Source organism: Cotesia typhae, unplaced genomic scaffold (genome assembly GCF_013202065.1).
Source record: "Cotesia typhae breed Kobodo isofemale line unplaced genomic scaffold, CoteBio_Ctyphae scaffold_152, whole genome shotgun sequence".
NCBI classification, from domain to species: domain Eukaryota; kingdom Metazoa; phylum Arthropoda; class Insecta; order Hymenoptera; family Braconidae; genus Cotesia; species Cotesia typhae.
In genome coordinates, this window is record NW_027423776.1 from 2,526,608 (window position 1) to 2,544,801 (window position 18,194).

The 18,194-nt window shown below is 25.9% G+C and overlaps 3 protein-coding genes across 7 annotated transcripts; 1 reads left to right on the plus strand and 2 right to left on the minus strand.

The window, feature by feature from the left end:
* Nucleotides 1-2,360: 2,360 nt before the first annotated feature.
* Nucleotides 2,361-9,795, minus strand: Hsc70-3 (heat shock protein 70 cognate 3). 2 transcript variants are annotated; one of them, XM_074257106.1, is made up of 7 exons: nucleotides 9,644-9,795; nucleotides 9,416-9,563; nucleotides 9,113-9,332; nucleotides 7,673-7,905; nucleotides 7,381-7,597; nucleotides 4,942-5,053; nucleotides 2,361-4,858 (listed from the first exon to the last, which is right to left on the minus strand). In XM_074257106.1, exons 1-7 carry the CDS (start codon nucleotides 9,700-9,702, stop codon nucleotides 3,013-3,015), a joined length of 2,835 nt encoding a protein of 944 aa, XP_074113207.1. In that variant the 5' UTR covers nucleotides 9,703-9,795; the 3' UTR covers nucleotides 2,361-3,012. The 2 variants fall into 2 exon arrangements, with proteins under 2 accessions (XP_074113207.1, XP_074113206.1); XM_074257105.1 differs by lacking the exons at nucleotides 7,381-7,597; nucleotides 7,673-7,905; nucleotides 9,113-9,332; nucleotides 9,416-9,563; nucleotides 9,644-9,795 and adding an exon at nucleotides 5,763-5,892 and having other exon boundaries at nucleotides 4,942-5,089.
* A 642-nt stretch (nucleotides 9,796-10,437) lies between these two features.
* LOC141535947 (uncharacterized) lies at nucleotides 10,438-13,282 on the minus strand. Its single transcript, XM_074256126.1, has 4 exons — nucleotides 12,773-13,282; nucleotides 12,420-12,688; nucleotides 12,115-12,341; nucleotides 10,438-10,576 (listed from the first exon to the last, which is right to left on the minus strand). The coding sequence occupies exons 2-4, from the start codon at nucleotides 12,686-12,688 to the stop codon at nucleotides 10,464-10,466; spliced, it is 609 nt and encodes a 202-aa protein (XP_074112227.1). The 5' UTR covers nucleotides 12,773-13,282; the 3' UTR covers nucleotides 10,438-10,463.
* Nucleotides 13,283-14,671: 1,389 nt separating this feature from the next.
* On the plus strand, nucleotides 14,672-17,241 carry Ckiibeta (casein kinase II subunit beta). Of its 4 annotated transcripts, none has more exons than XM_074256298.1 (5): nucleotides 14,672-14,749; nucleotides 15,451-15,526; nucleotides 15,618-15,720; nucleotides 15,798-16,179; nucleotides 16,269-17,241. In XM_074256298.1, exons 2-5 carry the CDS (start codon nucleotides 15,455-15,457, stop codon nucleotides 16,372-16,374), a joined length of 663 nt encoding a protein of 220 aa, XP_074112399.1. In that variant the 5' UTR covers nucleotides 14,672-14,749; nucleotides 15,451-15,454; the 3' UTR covers nucleotides 16,375-17,241. The 4 variants fall into 4 exon arrangements, with proteins under 4 accessions (XP_074112399.1, XP_074112398.1, XP_074112400.1 ...); XM_074256297.1 differs by lacking the exon at nucleotides 14,672-14,749 and adding an exon at nucleotides 14,756-14,901; XM_074256299.1 differs by lacking the exon at nucleotides 14,672-14,749 and adding an exon at nucleotides 14,843-14,905.
* Nucleotides 17,242-18,194: the final 953 nt, after the last annotated feature.

The following is an 18,194-nucleotide window of genomic DNA, read 5'->3' on the forward strand; positions in this document are numbered from 1 at the left end:
AAAATACTAATGTGAAAGCAACAAATATTTAGTACTCCTACTAAGATTTAAACAACTGTGATATGACAGTCGATATTTGTTTATAATAAAATAAATAAAAATAAATAGTGAGAAAATTAAATCAGAGACATGCCGTCAAAAATACTGTTATGACAATTATTACTTTGGATTTATTTAGGTAAATAAAAAAAATGTAAATCTGAAGAATCTCATTTGTCGATAACGGAAGTACACCCTCTAACGCTTCTTGTTAGAGGCGTACAAAACTACTGGCGATACTTAACTATAAATTTTCACATGTTATTTTTTTTTTTTTTTTTAATTACAATATTTATTTAAATTATACCTTAGTATACAAATATTGCAAAAAAAATAATACATTTTTTGTAAATCCTGGGTCTTTTTATGCGTTTCGCTTGTTGCGTTATTAAATGAATTGAATCGTGATAAAACAAAAATAAACCATAAATGTATTTATAAATATTACTCAATAATTCATACAATGAAAATCATATATCTAAGTTAAATAATCAATCAAATATAAAGGACGACCGATAGGAAGACGATAAAGTGTAGAAATATAACTATACATGTTTTAGTAAAGTTTTATTTTGCTTCTTCTCTTGGTCATGTCCTGGAATAATTAAACGGAAATAAACATAATTTTTACGAATTTACAAACGCAACGTTTAAGAGGCATTATAAAAATAAATAAAACAATACATTTAATGTGTTCAATCCAATAACTAGAATATGCAAAAAAATAAATGAAAATTTTAAGAAAATCATTCATTAAAAATCAGTTATAAAGTTATCATGTTAAAAAATATATTTCTCTAATTTTACAAGATATACATACTAGGTTATCAAGTTTAGGTAAATAAAATTGGAAATGAAATTTTTAATAGCAAAAATACACTAAGAATTTTTTATTTTTGGCTGCTATTATTTTAAAATCGTTATTGTTTGCTTTATTAAACACATAACGTCCTAACTAACTAACTAAGAGATGAACATATTTATCGAATATAGTAATCGAATAACCATGCATGTATTCGTATAATATATACTATTTGCATATAAAAATAATATAGGGTTTTTTTAAAAATACTCTTTAATAATGTTCCCCATTTTTTTATGAATGTAGTTATTTATTTTTTTTTCCTTTTTTAAATATAATCATATTTTACTGTACACATACTTAAAAAAAAAAGTTACAATTAAAATTTTGTTAAAGTTTAAATTTACAAAACAGAAATTTTTTTCTTACAGATTAATGTTTAGAATAACGATTACTACTACATTAGCTTCAATATTATTTTAATTCGTGCTTAGTTTTAATAATAAAGTGTGGGGTACTGCTAAACGATATTCTTAGTTAAAGTGGATAAAAGTATGAGAAAAAAATTTCGGAAAAAAAAAAAAATACTTTGATGAAAGTAAAAGTAAAAAAAAAAATTACCCGTAATTAGAAACATACTTAACAAAAATTTTGTAATTTTTTATGTATTAACTAATTATATATATGTTATATAATTTTTTTCATTTTCAAATTCAATGAATTACGAATAAGATTCAACATCAATATTTTACAAATTACAAAAACTGATCGATAGCAACAAAATTTTTAAATTAGATAAGATAAAAAATTAAAAAATGTTTTTATACTCGAACAATAACACTAATTTGATTATATTAAAATATATTGTATTTATATTCACTAATATATACTCTAAAAAATAAAAATTAAATTGTATTCAGTTACGAAAAAAAAAATATTTAGCTTAAACAAGAAAACGTGTTGAAAGAAATTCATTGTGATGTTATTTTTTATACCGAAACTAATTCTTACTAACAAAGTATTATGTCTGCATACTGAAAACATATTGGTGCTGTAAAACGAACTTTAAATAAACAAAATACCAATAAAACTAATAAATTATTTTTTAGGCTTCAAGATTTTGCTAACTATTTTATACAAAATGTTTATTTCATTAGCATATTAATTTTATTATTGTTAGATATTATATTACAATTTTTTTTAAAAGTCTGACTTAATATTCTTCTGATTAACATACAAATTGTTAAATTTTAATTTTTCATTACTTAATTTATTAAGTTTTAATGCTGTATCATTTTAAATAGGTTGATTTTTTGTAGTGCAAAAAAGCATGAAAACAATTGTTAATTTTGTAAACGGCGTTAAGTAATTTTTATTAATTATTAATAAATTATAAACATAATTACGATTTGTATGAAACTTTGGATTAATGTGTTTCAATTGAAAAATAAATGTATCGTATTTTATAATTATTTCATAAAATAATTTGGTACTAAATTTAAAATAAAAAAATAAAAACTTTTGAAAAAAATGATTTATTTAATATTATTTTCATATTAATACAATCCTAGCATATTTCACGCATTCAAACATACAATTTACATTAATATTGTATTTAACTATCTTGCACGCTTTGTAACATTTGGCGAGCGACAAAAATCACACGCATTTTCATATTCATTCATTTATTCTCAGTTACATACAATATATAATCATACAAAAAAAAAAAAAATATATATATATATATATATATATATATATATATATATATATATATATATATATATATGTTTACTTAACAATAAATTAAAAATCCAATGAGAATTAAGAAAAACCTCATCAGTACAAAATTTATAGAATAACATCTACATATTTTTATCTCATCATAAGGCTAATTACCTAGAACAAACTAGAATAGATTACCGTCGTTGAGATTTGTAAAATAATTATAATTGTAATTTAATGATCTTATATAAATGCTCGACGGTATAACTCCTTTTGATAAATAACTTCGGAATCAATTAGCTAATGTTAATTGAAAGAGATAGTAAAGAAAAAAAAGAAATTAAATATTTAATTTTCCGAAGTAATTATCGCAATAGGAAGCTTTAATTTTCTCTTAATTAATTCAGTCTGGATTTAAGATGAACTGGTATTTGCTTGTAACTAGCTTACAATTCGTCTTTGAGATCATCATCGTCACCACCAGTTGGTGGAGGAGCACCACCAGCACCTTGATAAAGCTTCGCGATGATGGGTTCAACGATTTCAGTAAGTTGTTTCTTCTGTTGTTTGTATTCTTCAGGGTCAGTATCCTGGTTTTCTTCAAGCCACTTAATTTTTTCGTCAACAGCAGCCTCTATTTTTTCCTTATCTTCCTCAGAAATTTTAGATCCAAGCTTTTCTTTATCAGCAAGTTGATTTTTCACTGAGTAAGCGTAAGATTCAAATTCATTACGAGCATCGACACGTTCTTTAAGTTTTTTGTCTTCATCGGCAAACTTCTCAGCATCTTTAATCATTCTTTCGATGTCATCAGGTGTAAGTCTGTTCTGGTCATTGGTAATAACAATTTTCTCACGGTTACCAGTTCCCTTATCTTCAGCAGATACTTGTAGAATACCGTTAGCATCAATTTCGAAGGTTACTTCAATTTGAGGAATTCCTCTGGGTGCTGGTGGGATACCGGTAAGATCAAATTTACCAAGAAGATGGTTATCTTTGGTCATTGGACGTTCTCCTTCATAAACTTGAATTGTAACGGTATGTTGATTGTCGGATGCAGTAGAGAAGATTTGTGATTTCTTGGTCGGAATAACAGTGTTTCTGGCAATTAATTTGGTCATGACACCTCCAACAGTTTCGATACCCATAGTTAAAGGATTTACGTCAAGAAGAACAATTGCGTCGGTGTCTTGTTCTCCGGAAAGAACTCCAGCTTGAACAGCAGCACCATAAGCAACAGCTTCATCGGGGTTAATACCTCGGGATGGCTCTTTACCATTGAAGAATTCTTTAACCAATTGTTGAACTTTTGGAATTCTGGTGGATCCTCCAACAAGTACGATTTCATCAACATCTTTTTTGTTCATGTCAGCATCTTCAAGTACTTTTTGTACTGGTTTCATTGTACTTTGGAAAAGATCCATGTTCAATTCTTCAAATTTAGCTCTGGTCAAGGTCTCTGAGAAATCATCACCTTCGAAGAATGATTCAATTTCGATTTTAACTTGATGACTGGCACTGAGAGCTCTCTTGGCTTTTTCAACTTCACGACGAAGCTTTTGAACAGCACGGTTGTCTTTTCTGATGTCCTTACCCTTCTTTTTCTTGTACAATTTAATAAAGTACTCCATAACACGTTGGTCAAAATCTTCACCTCCCAAGTGAGTATCACCATTAGTTGCTACTACTTCAAAGACTCCGTTGTCAATTGTCAAAAGACTTACATCAAAAGTACCACCACCAAGATCAAATACAAGTACGTTTTTCTCGCCGTCTTTTTTGTCCAAACCGTAGGCGATGGCAGCCGCAGTTGGTTCGTTGATGATTCTCATAACAACAAGACCAGCGATCGCTCCAGCGTCTTTCGTAGCTTGTCTCTGAGCGTCATTGAAGTAAGCTGGTACAGTAACAACTGCATGAGTTACTTTTTTACCCAAATAAGCCTCTGCGGTTTCCTTCATTTTTCCAAGAACCATAGCGGAAATTTCTTCAGGAGTGAAGACTTTGTCTCCGTCTTTCGTCTTTACCTTAATGTGAGGTTTGCTGTTCTTTTCAACTACTTTGAATGGGAAGAATTTAGCATCGTGTTGAACTGTTGGGTCTGACCATTCACGACCAATCAAACGCTTGGCGTCAAAAATAGTATTTTCTGGATTAGTGGTCAGTTGATTCTTTGCAGCATCACCAATTAGACGTTCTCCTTCTGCAGTAAATGCTACATAAGATGGAGTGATACGGTTTCCTTGATCGTTGGCAATTATTTCAACTCGACCATTCTTGTAAACACCAACACTAGAGAGAAAAAAAAATATTATGAGTATTTTTATTGCTTTAAATATATTAATGAATAATAATGAAATTTAATTTAATTATACCAAGAGTATGTTGTTCCCAAATCAATTCCAATAACTGTTCCAATGTCGTCATTCTTCTTACTATCTTCTTTCGAAGAGGCAGTAGCTGCAATTAGCCCTAACACCATTAAAGCTAATATACCCTTCATTTTTGTTTGTATTTTGTTATCTGTAAAAAAGAAAAAAAAAATTAATTAATATTTGTGTTTATAATTTAAAGTAAAAATCATAAATATTTTTTGATAGGAAATATAAATTTTTCAAACATCAAAACCGTTATCTTTTCATTAAATGTTGTCCCCACCCACGTAAGGGGTGACAGAACATTCTAGTAGGTCATCATTCAATTCACAAACGCATAACCGTAAGTAAGCTAAGTTAATTTTATTCAAAATTTCAGTCAAATTTGAATAATTAAATTGATACGAATGATTGATTTGTTTGTCACATGTATAAGCAATTATCTGAATTTATTATTAATGAAAAAACGAAAAAAAAAAAAAAAATTCATCAAACCAAAATGTCCCGGCGTTATCGGCTCAATTAAACGCAAATTTGACGTATTATCAGTAAATGCAAAATAAAGAAACAATTTATTTACTGAAAAAAACTGAACGCGTACAAATGATTATTTTTACTTAGTATTCAATAACTGTTAAAACTGATTCACACCAAAGAATTTATAACGGAACATCAACAAGGAACCCTCTGATACGTGGCAAATATTATTTATTTTATGGTATGTACAAATCAATAAAATGTGAAAATTAATTTAACAAAATGACAGAATTTAAATAAATATTACTACTGAAAAAATAATAAATAATGAAATTAATATTTACCAATAAAGTTGAAGAAATTTTCAGTAAAACTTAGTAATACAGTGAAATAACACTACGTAGACGATATCTTTGTTTCACGTTCTTTGATTCACGGTTGACTGTCGGTGGACAAGCTCAGCACCGGCATATTAACAGTTAAATTTGTCGTGGCTTCTTCTGATTGGTCGATAAAGATACGTAGCAACGGAAATATGAAATTTGATTGGTTATCACTACTCCAGGTTGGCTATTGTTCATTGGCCCACGTTTATATCCATAGTATGATCACTGGCACAAATGAAAATAACATACAGTACATGTATTTGGATATCGGATGTATTTTACTAGAAACTGCTCGGCATTTCTTGATTGGTCCAACACTACACTTAGTGACAGTTACGTATTATCAAGAATATTATTTGGGTGCTTCGGACACGTCAATCAATTGAAATTTATCTATATAATTTATTATTCGAGATAAATTTTATTTATAAAATTTTTTTGTTATTACTTTTACTCTCGAATTTTCTGTACATTTTTAAATTTACATTTAATACAAAAAATTATTATGATATATTCATATGCTACTAATTACTTTTTTTTTCTTATTATTTTACTGTATGTTCTGATAAATTTGTCATGCACGAAATTTTATATCGTATTTTAAATCTAATTTAACAGGACTTGGTTTCTTCAAAATTACATCAGCTTCAGTAAAAATTAATTCAAAAATATCATTTGATTAAAACAGCAGAAATTAAAACATTAAAATTAGTAGTAACTTCACAATTTTTTTAAATTATTTAACATACAAATTTTTTCAAAAAAATTATTTTTCAAAATTGCACTTTGATAAATATGCGGTACTAAAATTTTTCTGGTAATATTTTGTTAAATTTAAGTTGACAGTTATGAGTTTTTGACTTCTTGTTAAATAAAATTTACCAAAAAGTCAACAGTTTTTTATGTGACGCGTAGGATGTCAATCTTTTATTAGCCTTAACTTATTCATTACAAAAATTTTTAATACTGTCAAATATCTGCTAAATTAATTTTCATGCAGAAATCTGAAAATTATTAAAAAAAATTTAATGTATGCAATTCAAAATCTAATTGTTAAAAAAAAAAAATAAATAATAACAATAATAATCTAATGTCTACTATTTTATGGTAGAAAAAAAATTTAATTAAAAAATTCCACATGTGAAAATTAATAAAAATTACAAGTGAAAATTTTTAAAAGCATTTTTTTATTGCAATTAATTTGTTAAAAATATTTTTTTAATTAACACCTGACGGGTAACTTCAGTATTATAGAATTTCTTAGAATTTTTAGAAATTATTTCTTTAAATGCTTCAAACTGTTTATTATTTAAAATAAAAAAAAATTATCGTGTTAAAAAAATAATTAAAAACAATAAAATATATACTAAATATATAAAATGAAACAATTTTCAATTAATAAGATATTTATTTATTTTATATATTTTTATCCATAAATAATTTCTAAACTGAAAACATATGTTTGTAGAATTCTATAAAAGAATTAAAAAATTTGTACAGCAGACTCAATATTTACTCGTCGGAATTAAAATATCTAAAATATAAGGAGTAAAATAAGTAATAATGCAATCAGCACCTGCTCGCTGCATTGAAGTTAATATTTCAGTGAGCACATCTTTAAGATTGATAGCATTATTTTTTGCAGCATGATATATCATAGCATATTCACCAGATACTTGATAAATAAATAACGGATAATCTGGATAAGTATCTTTTGTTTTACGAATAATATCTAAATAAGCAATTCCCGGTTTAACCATCAACATATCAGCCCCTTCAGCAACATCTCGTGCCTGTTGAAATAAATAACTGATTAATTATTTTTTTTAATCTATAAAAAATAATATAAATGAAATTTATATAATTACAGCAGCTCTGGCAGCTAAGCCTGTACTATTGCAAGGTAGCTGATAACATTTTCTATCACCAAATTTAGGAGCTGACTTTGACGCATCTCTAAAAGGTCCGTAGAAACCAGATGCAAATTTCACAGCATAAGATAAAACAGCAACTTTGTGAGCTAGATTTGCTTTGTCAAGAGCTTTTTTTATAGCTCCTATTCTACCATCCATCATATCTGATGGTGCCACTATGTGAGCTCCTAAAATATTTTAATTATTTATATTAATTCTTAAATATTAAATAGTTTGTAAAAAATATACGAATTATGCAAAAATTTTAGAGTAACTAAATATTAAGCATTTAAAATATTAAATCTTATTATATGGGTGATTCTCTATAAGGATGTTTTTTGATGTCTCAGGCATTTTTTCATTAGAAAAATTATTTTGTTACTAAAAAAAATTTATTACGAAAGTAAAAAAACATTTTTATTCGGAGCATTGAAAATTAAAATGAAATAAATTTTGGTTTTTTTACAATAAATTTGTCAATCACCGAAATAACAGTCCCTTTCACAAAATTGAAACTTTAAGATTAAATTTTAAGTTATTCGTCCATAATATATAATTTTGTCCATAATGTTTATAAACTCAATTAGTTAACTAACAATCTTCTTCAATAAAAAGTACCGAAAATTAGTTTGTTTCATTAAATTAATTAAACCAAAGTTTGTCCCAGGCGTTTTAAGGACAGGCCCCTGCCAGAAGTTCAAAGCCAAAAAAAATCCAGCGTGCTATTTTATGTTTTTTAAAGTTTATAAGGACCTAATTAGCCTTGAATTAATAACTATAGGGTTGTTAGCGCTTTATTGCCATTTTACTTAGTGTCAAAACACCATTTGTGCTGGAAACATGTGTCTGGGCCACGAGATACTCAGTCCTCTGGCAACTATTTTTATTTATAAAATTAGATCCATGGGTCTTAATATTATTCTAATTAATGTAAATATTCATTGAAAACTTGAAAAGTTGAGTGCATTGAAATAGTTGGCTTGATTTTTCTCAATTTGATAAAAAAAAAAAAAAACAGTCCCCTGTCATGTTATATGGCAAAAGACACACAAATATCGAAAAAACAAAAATTAAATTGGCTGTTTATATATTATCATTGAGCTGATAGTTTTGTAGCCCTTGTTAATTTTTTTTCTAATAAAATCAAAAATAATTTGGTCGGACAACTTTGTACCGATTTAAGACATCCTTACAGAGAATCACCCATATAAGCTATATTTATTTACAGAGGTCTAAGTGAATAGCAATATGACTCTTATCAGCGTGATTATTATTGCCACTGTTGTGTACGCAACAGTTATTGATATTTATTGAAAACAAAATACCAAACATTAATTGATAATATCCTAAATTTTATCAATAAAAATTAAAAACTATAAAAATATTTCAATTCACCTGCTTTAGCATACGATACTGCAATTTCAGCAATCCTATTTATACTTGCTTTATTATTAATTGTTCCATCTTCATAAAGAATCCCACAGTGACCGTGATTTGTGTAAGGACACAAACATACATCACACGCGATCACTAAATCAGGAAACCATTTACGTAACAACGGTACTGCTTTGATAATCGGATTATCACTGCAATCAGCATTTGTTCCAATTGGATTCTGTTTAAAATTAATATTTATAATGTTACTTTTCTATCAAAATTATATAAATTAAATTTAAATAAATCGAAAATTTTCATCACCTTCATTTCATCATTAATAACTCCAAACAAAAGTACAGATCGTAATCCTTTGGCTACTAAAGGCTGAAGCATTTGCTTCAGATGGTTGATTCCATATCTGTATATGCCTGGCATACTAGCGATTTCATTTTTTTCATCAGGAACATCTCTGAAAATATTAATAGATAATTAAAATACAATTTATCGTAAATATATCGTATGAGAGTGAGGTTAAAACTCGGTACTTACAAAATAAATATTGGATACATAAGATTTGCTGGAGTTAATTGGATATTTTTGAATGCCATTCTCGTAGATAAGGATGAAAGATACTACTGTGGAGCCTGTTTTTTGCTTCAATTTCAGTCATAGTTTACAATTTTTTGGATTTGTTATTCTTGCTTGTGGATAAAAATATATACATATATATATATATATATATATATATATATATATATATATATATATATATATATATATATATTATCCTGTAGGTATACACTCGAATACTTAATTAAGTAAACTAAACTTCAAAAATTCAAGTGACTATACTATATATAATACAATACATATGCAAAATATGATAAACAGAAGGCATTTACCATAAATCGCAAGTCATAATAAAAACAACTGTTGAAAATAAATAGATGGCTTCGAATTATCATTAATTGACATTTTTTTTCTAATAACTTATTAATTATTGTAACCAATATTATCGTATAAAACTCTTATCAGTTATTTTTAAATACAATAACTCAATATATATAATTTATAAATAACAAAACACTATTAACTTATTTGTAAATGGTATATTTTTTTATCATTTCAGTTTTATATTATTTACAAATATTAAAAAAGTTAACTACAATGTATTTAAAACAATGATATAAACATCTTTATTTTCGTAAAAATAATTACGAAATTATTAAATAAAATATATTAGATCAACAGTATAAAATAATTATCAACCGTATCATGAGCAAATACTCTTATATATTGTTCAATAAAATATATATCATTATTAACTGGGGTGTTATCTATCAAAATCAAAATTTGTTCGACACACACATTATTTTTCTCCTATATCGGTTGTACTATAAACTTCAGCCACTATTTCTGATGCTGATTTATCAGCAATAGCAGATAAACTAGATGGTCGTCTCTCAATTGTTGAAATTGAATCTGTAAGTAGTTTAATAAATTAATTAGGTAAAAAATTCAGAGACTTTTAACATTATTTATGTGATAAAAATTAAGCTAGAATAAAAATTAATTTTCATGTTGTAAATCCTAAAAGTTAATCAATAATTTGAATTTACATTACAAAAGGATTTATTTTGATTAAGCTGTAAGTAAAACAGCACTTTTTAAGTACTATCAATCTGAAATCATCAGTTTAATTTTAGTGAGTTTGAAACAATTTGTATGATAACAAATAATTTTTAAGATAAGTTTTATTTTTTATGAGGTAAAAATTATTTGTAAACAAATAGTGCGATCAGCATGATAATTTGAAAAATAAAATCAAATTAGTAAAAACTAAGAAATAATCTAAAAAATTCTGTGTTTTAAACAATTAAGACTGGCCAAAAAGTTTTTCTTGTCCAATTAAAAAATTTACATTTTATAAATTATTATTTCAGTGATACTTGTCAATGAAGCTCGACAAAATAAAAAATATTACCGTAAAGTTTTATCTAAATTGCGACATAAGAATCATTCATTAAAAAATTTAACCAATTTCTAACTTTTGAAAAAAAAAAAAAAAAACGAAATATTTCATAAGACTAACTATTATATTCTTTAAAAAAATGTTTTTATATTCATGTCAATCGGATGATGGATCATTCGTACTGACCATGTACTTCATGCATTTTGCGACCCAAATGCCAAAAAGGCGTATTACAGCAGTTAGATAGGGTTTTATGTCAAAAGGGCGTATAAAAAAATTTTTTTTCGCTATTTAACTCAGAACTACTCAAAACGTAAAGATTTGTCAAAAAAAAATTAAAAAAATCAAATGTTCTCAAAAAATCTATTTTCTTAAAATTTATAATTCAAACATTCCATTTATCAATTTATTAGAGTTGATGTTTTTTTTTAATTAAAATAAAATTGCAAATGTCAATAACTGGGTCTTTTACCTTAATAATTTTTAAAAATACCTATTTGTAATTTAATAATCAATATATATATTCAATTCTGCAGCAAGATTAGTAACATATAAATCATAATTCAAAGCAATCGGCAAAAAAAATTATCCGCCCTTTTGGCTTTAGGTCATTACATTTTCAATGTCCTAAAGTTAAAAGGACATATGAGTTAAAACATACGCCCTTTTGGCTTTGGAAATTTATTTTTTTATTTTTAGAATTAGAAAGTATTAATGAAGCGATTCGTAAAAAAAAAAAAAATTTATTGGCTTTTGGGTCGCGATTTGATCTTGTAAAAAGTGTTATTAAACAAGAATTTTTTGTTATTCATATATTAGTTTTCACATTAATTCATCTTCTGAGATAAAATAAAAATTTTTATCAATTTGAATAAAAAGGGTACTTTTTCAAATTTTTTAGATGGATATTTATTAATAACAGTTTTCGCATAAAGACTATTGCTCATAGGGATTAAAAAAAAATTATGCTTAAAGGTAAAAAATTAATCTTAGAAATTTGGACAGTATTCTTTAAAATTTTGACTATATAATTATGAAAATGATCTACCTGAGCATCCTGGACTGCAGGAAATATTTTGATTTTTTTGTTTTAATTCTTTCAAATTAAAATAAAGTAGTATAGATGAAAATATCCAATATCCGATGGCAGAACCAATAATTAATGCTATACAAATATAAACATTGTATGTCATTACAACTAACATAACAATATAACCGATTGTTGTTTGAGTTGAATAGTGTAATATTTCAAAAATCCATAAAATTATTCCCCACCTAGGAAAAAGGCAGTTTTAATAGTTTCAAGTTGAAATATTTTAATATATACATTTTCAAATTATTGACAAAAAATACCTTTGAGAAGATGAAGAGAATCGTGGGAAAGTAGGTACAATTTGTGATAATAACGAAGAATTTTCAGTAGCTTGTGAGTCATCTACTGCTAGGGCAGCTTTGGTCAATTGATGTAATTTTATTTGTAATGTTTTCATTGCTTCGTAAATAATTGCTATAGCAATAAGACCCAAACATGTACAGAAAAATCCTCTAACAGTTTTAACATTGAATCCATTGAATAAAAATGTTCCGAGATCAGTGCCGAACCAGAATGACATATGCATCATCTATTAGAGAAAAAATGTAAATTATATAATAAAAAATAACATTTTAACATTATTATCCTAAGTATTATTATTTTAAGTACTTACTATAGTAATTTGTTTAATGTGAATATATAAACATAAATAAATGAAACGGTTTTACGGCAAGGAATGATAAAACTTTGATAAACATGACATATCTATGAATACTATTTAATTGCAGTGATACTACCTAACTTTACGTTACTCTTTTAACATAACACTTTCAGATCGTTTTCATAATAATAATAATAATAGATTGATTAATTATTTTTCATTTTACTGCTTTAAAGAATTGATAGAAATAAAATTTTTTTTTTAAAATAAATATTGTATTTATCGTATACATTTTGAATTGAATTACTTATTTTAATATAGACAATTCTACTTCTTGTTAAAAATAAACTTTGTACTTATTATGTTGTTATTAGTCTTGAAAATAAAAAATTGGATTCTAGATATTTTCAACATCGCTATTTTTTGAGACTTTGATCGTGAAATATCAAATACAATCGATTTAAATAAAATATAAATTAATCTTTCATTTTAATATATGTTTATAATCTTTAAAATTAAATGTTTAAATAGGATGCTGACACTTTCGTAACAGACCATAGCGCCATGTTGGATTCATAATTGCTGCTTAGCAACCATTGGCCTAAATTATCATTTAAAAACGTAAACATTGAGTTAAATAATTTATTTTTTTGGATATTACATAGAAATATCGAGAAATTTCAAAAGTAAAAAATTAATAAGCTGAGCTGAAGCTGGATAGTTCCATTCTAGTCATAAACCTGTTCATCGATTTGACTTTCACTTAATATTACGAAACCATCAAGGATATAATGTAATTAAAAAAATAAATAAATAATTTAAGAGAATGTGCTCTTTATATTGAATTCCAACAATTTAATTACTAAATTTTTATTATAAAAAAAATATTTTGAGAAAATATTATTTGGAATCATTAATAATAAAAAATTGCAACTTTCTACAAAAAACTTCCATCCAAAGAAATGTTAAACAACTATGAATATCACTTTTATAAAAATATTTTTTAATACTAATTTAATTGTCAAATAAAACTACGGGCCTGTTTTGGGACTTTTAACAAATTAAAAATGCAATTTTTTTTAAACAATTTTTTATAACAAATTTTTTTCTTAAAGAAAATTAAAAAATTTTCAAGTGACAGCTAAATTAATTGTCATCGTTTTTTATTAAAACGAGATTTATGTTCTTTTGTGTTAACATAAGAAAAAATTCTGTTTTAAAAACTAATTCTAAAAATTAATTGCATGCCTGTTGATGACAGTATCATATAAATGAAATGAGCAAATAATTTAAGTTGAAATTTTTTTATTTGAAATAATTATAACGCGTATAAAATGATTTTATATTAAAAACAAAAATAAATAATAATTTATTCAAAAAACAATTACATTTCATCAAAATACTTTAAAAACTAGTATTAAATGTAGTATTTCGTTAAAACTAAAAATAGCGCTATAATAATTTTATTTTTAAATAATTGACGCTTAAAACATTTTATAGGTGGCATTAGCCGCAAAGTGATAAATGTTAACAAATTTACTCCAATATATAAAATAAACTAAATAAATTTAATTTATAATATGAATTTTTAAATAGAAAAATTTTATCTAAAGTTTACACTTTCTTAGAAAAAAAAAATTTGTTCAAGAAAATAAATTTGTTGGTCGTCATTATGATTTATTCTGACACCATTTTTGAGTTTTAAAAAGTATTTTCTATTTTCAAGTTAAAAAAAATAATAACAATATGAGTTTAAAATATATGTTAAAAGTAATTGATTATACAATAAAAAGAATAATCAATGAAAGAATAATTAGTGGAATAAAATTTGTTGATATTTAGAGTGAAATAATAAAAATTGAGGAGTAATAGTTTAAGAATAAAATGAAAGGTGGCGAGATGGCTGTGTGAGATTGATGAAAAAATCGCGCCCTCTGTTGATACGAGGTAGGAGTGAGCGAGAACGTGGCTAATATCGAGGCATCGAAGGTAAGCCGAGTGACCTGTTTATTTTTGGTTTTTTGTTTAAGCAACTCGCTTTTACATCGGTTTTTTTTAACGAGTAATGCGTTTCTCGGGTGCAAAACGTCCTGAGCTTTACCCGAAGCGATTTTGACCAAGACAACGATGACCACGGAAACGTAGGTGAAGCTCGAACGTGGGGCGACGGCTTGCGGCCATTGGGCATTTTGTCTCGTCGTAAGCCTATCCCACAAAAAAAAATATTGTCCTGTCTATAAACTTTCTTCTACGTATTTGAATTTAATTTTAAGGTCGCATTTATATCTTTTTATATATCGCATTAATATCATAAACATTTAATTATCATCGATCAACAAATATTTCACGCGAATCTCATCTTCTCTTGTGTCATTTATATTTACTCCATCAGAACACTTCTCGTTATTCATATAAACCTGCGCCGCGAGTTCATTTACTCAAGCTCATTCTTAACCTTCATTTTACTGTATTCATAATTTATATCTCATCATAAAATACTCGTCATTATATTAAAATATATAACCAACTTTTTTGACGCATCATAACACACTTCACTCCTTACCTTTTACGAGAAGACTTAACAAGTTTATAACCGTTATCTTTTACTTAATATTAAATAAAAAATTTTTTCTTTGGAGCTTTTTCCACTGAATTTAAAATAATATTAACAAATATAAATTGTCTATCAGAAAGATGAGCAGCTCAGAAGAGGTGTCCTGGATTTCGTGGTTCTGCGGACTCCGAGGAAATGAATTTTTTTGTGAGGTTAGTATTTCAATTGCTTACTTTGAAAACATTTTTTTGTTTATTCATACAATCAATGTACTTATCTAAATACTTTTTAATTTGTTTTTAGGTCGACGAAGATTATATACAAGATAAATTTAATCTTACCGGATTAAATGAACAAGTCCCACATTATCGTCAGGCACTGGACATGATTTTAGATTTAGAACCTGGTAAATTAATTTTTTTGTTTTTTTTTTACTTATTTTACATAGTTGATTGGTTACTTATTTATTTAATTGTTAATCAGACGACGATTTGGACGATAATCCAAATCAATCGGATTTAATTGAGCAAGCAGCAGAAATGCTCTATGGCCTCATTCACGCTCGCTACATTTTGACGAATCGTGGAATAGCTCAGATGATTGAAAAATACCAAGCCGGTGATTTTGGCCATTGCCCACGTGTTTACTGTGAGTCTCAACAAATGTTGCCACTCGGATTAAGTGATGTTCCTGGTGAAGCTATGGTTAAAAGTTACTGTCCTAAATGCATGGATGTTTACACACCAAAAAGTACACGACATCATCATAATGATGGTGCATATTTTGGCACTGGATTTCCTCATATGTTGTTTATGGTTCATCCAGAATATCGACCTAAACGTGCTGCAAATCAATTTGTTCCTCGGTAAGATTTTTCATCTTTTATTTATTTTTAGTTATTATATTTATTTAATTAAACAATTTACTAAATTTTATATTTATATACATTTCCAGATTGTACGGCTTCAAAATCCACCCTTTAGCTTATCAAATGCAGCAACAATCGGCAGCAACATTTAAAGCTCCGTTACGTGCACTTTATAATAATGGCAAACGTTAAAAATTAACATCATAAAAATAACAGACAAAAAATCATTTTCGAGTGGAGCGCATTATTTCATAATTAACAAAAAAAAAAAAAAAAAAAATATTTAAATTATCTTCAATATTATTTTGAATAAACAAAAAAATATTTTTATCTCTTTTATCTCTTTCTGTAGATTTGGATTTTAAACTTTTGTAACTTATTATCCATTATATTATATCATTTCATAAGTTATATGTTATAATTTTTTTTTCTGGGTTTCGTGGCAATAGTGACGACGAACGAGGAAAAAAAAAAAATACTAGGAAGTAAAAGAATATGAAAGAGAAATAATACATTAATTTTTGTAGTTCATCAAAGTATCCCCGATTATATTTACATAGAAAAGTTTTCATCTTTATAAATTTAAAAATAATTCTTTATTGAAGAAAAACAAAATCGTAAATATCCTTTTTTGTTTGTATAGTTGAACATTCAAACATATTTAAATAGAATAAGACTATGTGAAAGACTAAGTACGAAAGTCGCACGATTAGAATTTAGGGTAATTTTTATAATATCTAAGGTGGAACAAATGAATGAATGATAATTGAAAACCAGAGATTAAAACGGCTGTTGCGTGAAAAAAATTAAAGTTTGTATTTTTAGAATACAGTTACACTAAGTCTACTTTGAATGTTTATTTCCCGGGACATGTTTGAATATTAAGAATAATAATTATAGCAATTAATAATATAAAAATAGTAAATTGAATGTAAGTAATTGGTTAATTAGTGTAATTCAATTTAGTTAGTATAATATTACATTAAAAACAAAAATAAGTCAAGTTTTGAAGACATTCATAATAGATATACTTTGAATATAAAATTAATTATTTTTAATCCTTCTTTAAAAGTTTGTATATCCAGAATTTTTCACTCACCCCTAACAATTGCTATTTTTGGCTATATTTTATAAATGAATCATTGTTGTATTTTTATTACTTTTTTCATGAGATTATAATAGTTAATTGATTATTTAATTGTCCTAAATTTGATTTTTTCTCTAATTTTTTTTTTGTTTCTCTTAAGAAAAATTTTCTAATTGTAATAAATTACTGTAAATTAATATTTTGGATGACAAAGAACTCTTGTAACAAATAAATGTAATTTTATTAATTATCACTATTCTTTGGATTGATTGAAATTACTCAAGTAAAAATTTTCATTCTGATCATCATTATTAATTATTATTTTTGATAAAAAATAGCCAGTAAGTGATTCAAGTTTTGGAATTAACTTAATTGGTAAAAAAAAATCGATTTGGTTTGTTTAGAGTGAAATAATTAATTTTCTCTATTATTTATATGATTATTTATAAACAATTTAAGTAGTTAAAATTGTTTCGAATACATTTTGAAAATTTAAGGGTATGTAACCGAAGTGTTGAATAAAATAATTGAACTCAAAAGTGGAAGTAACTTTGTAGTTATTCCAATCTACATTTTTTATTTTTTACGTTCATTATATAGTGATTTTGTGAAAAGTTTATAACTATTTTCAAAACAAGAGTAAATAGTTAATTAATTTGAAGAATAACAACCGCTATTAAGTGTTCAATAGTAAATAATTTAAAATTAATAGAAAAATTCAAAATATGTGTCATTATACAGTTGAATAATAAAAGATCAGAATGATTTATCATTGATATAAAAAGTTCATAATTGCAACATAGAATTAGCAATGCAATGAAAAACTTTGGAATGAATAAATAAAAATGAAATTATTTATTCAATTCACTATTTTTTTAATCATAAAAATCAAACAATAATTCATTCAATACTATTACTTCCCAAT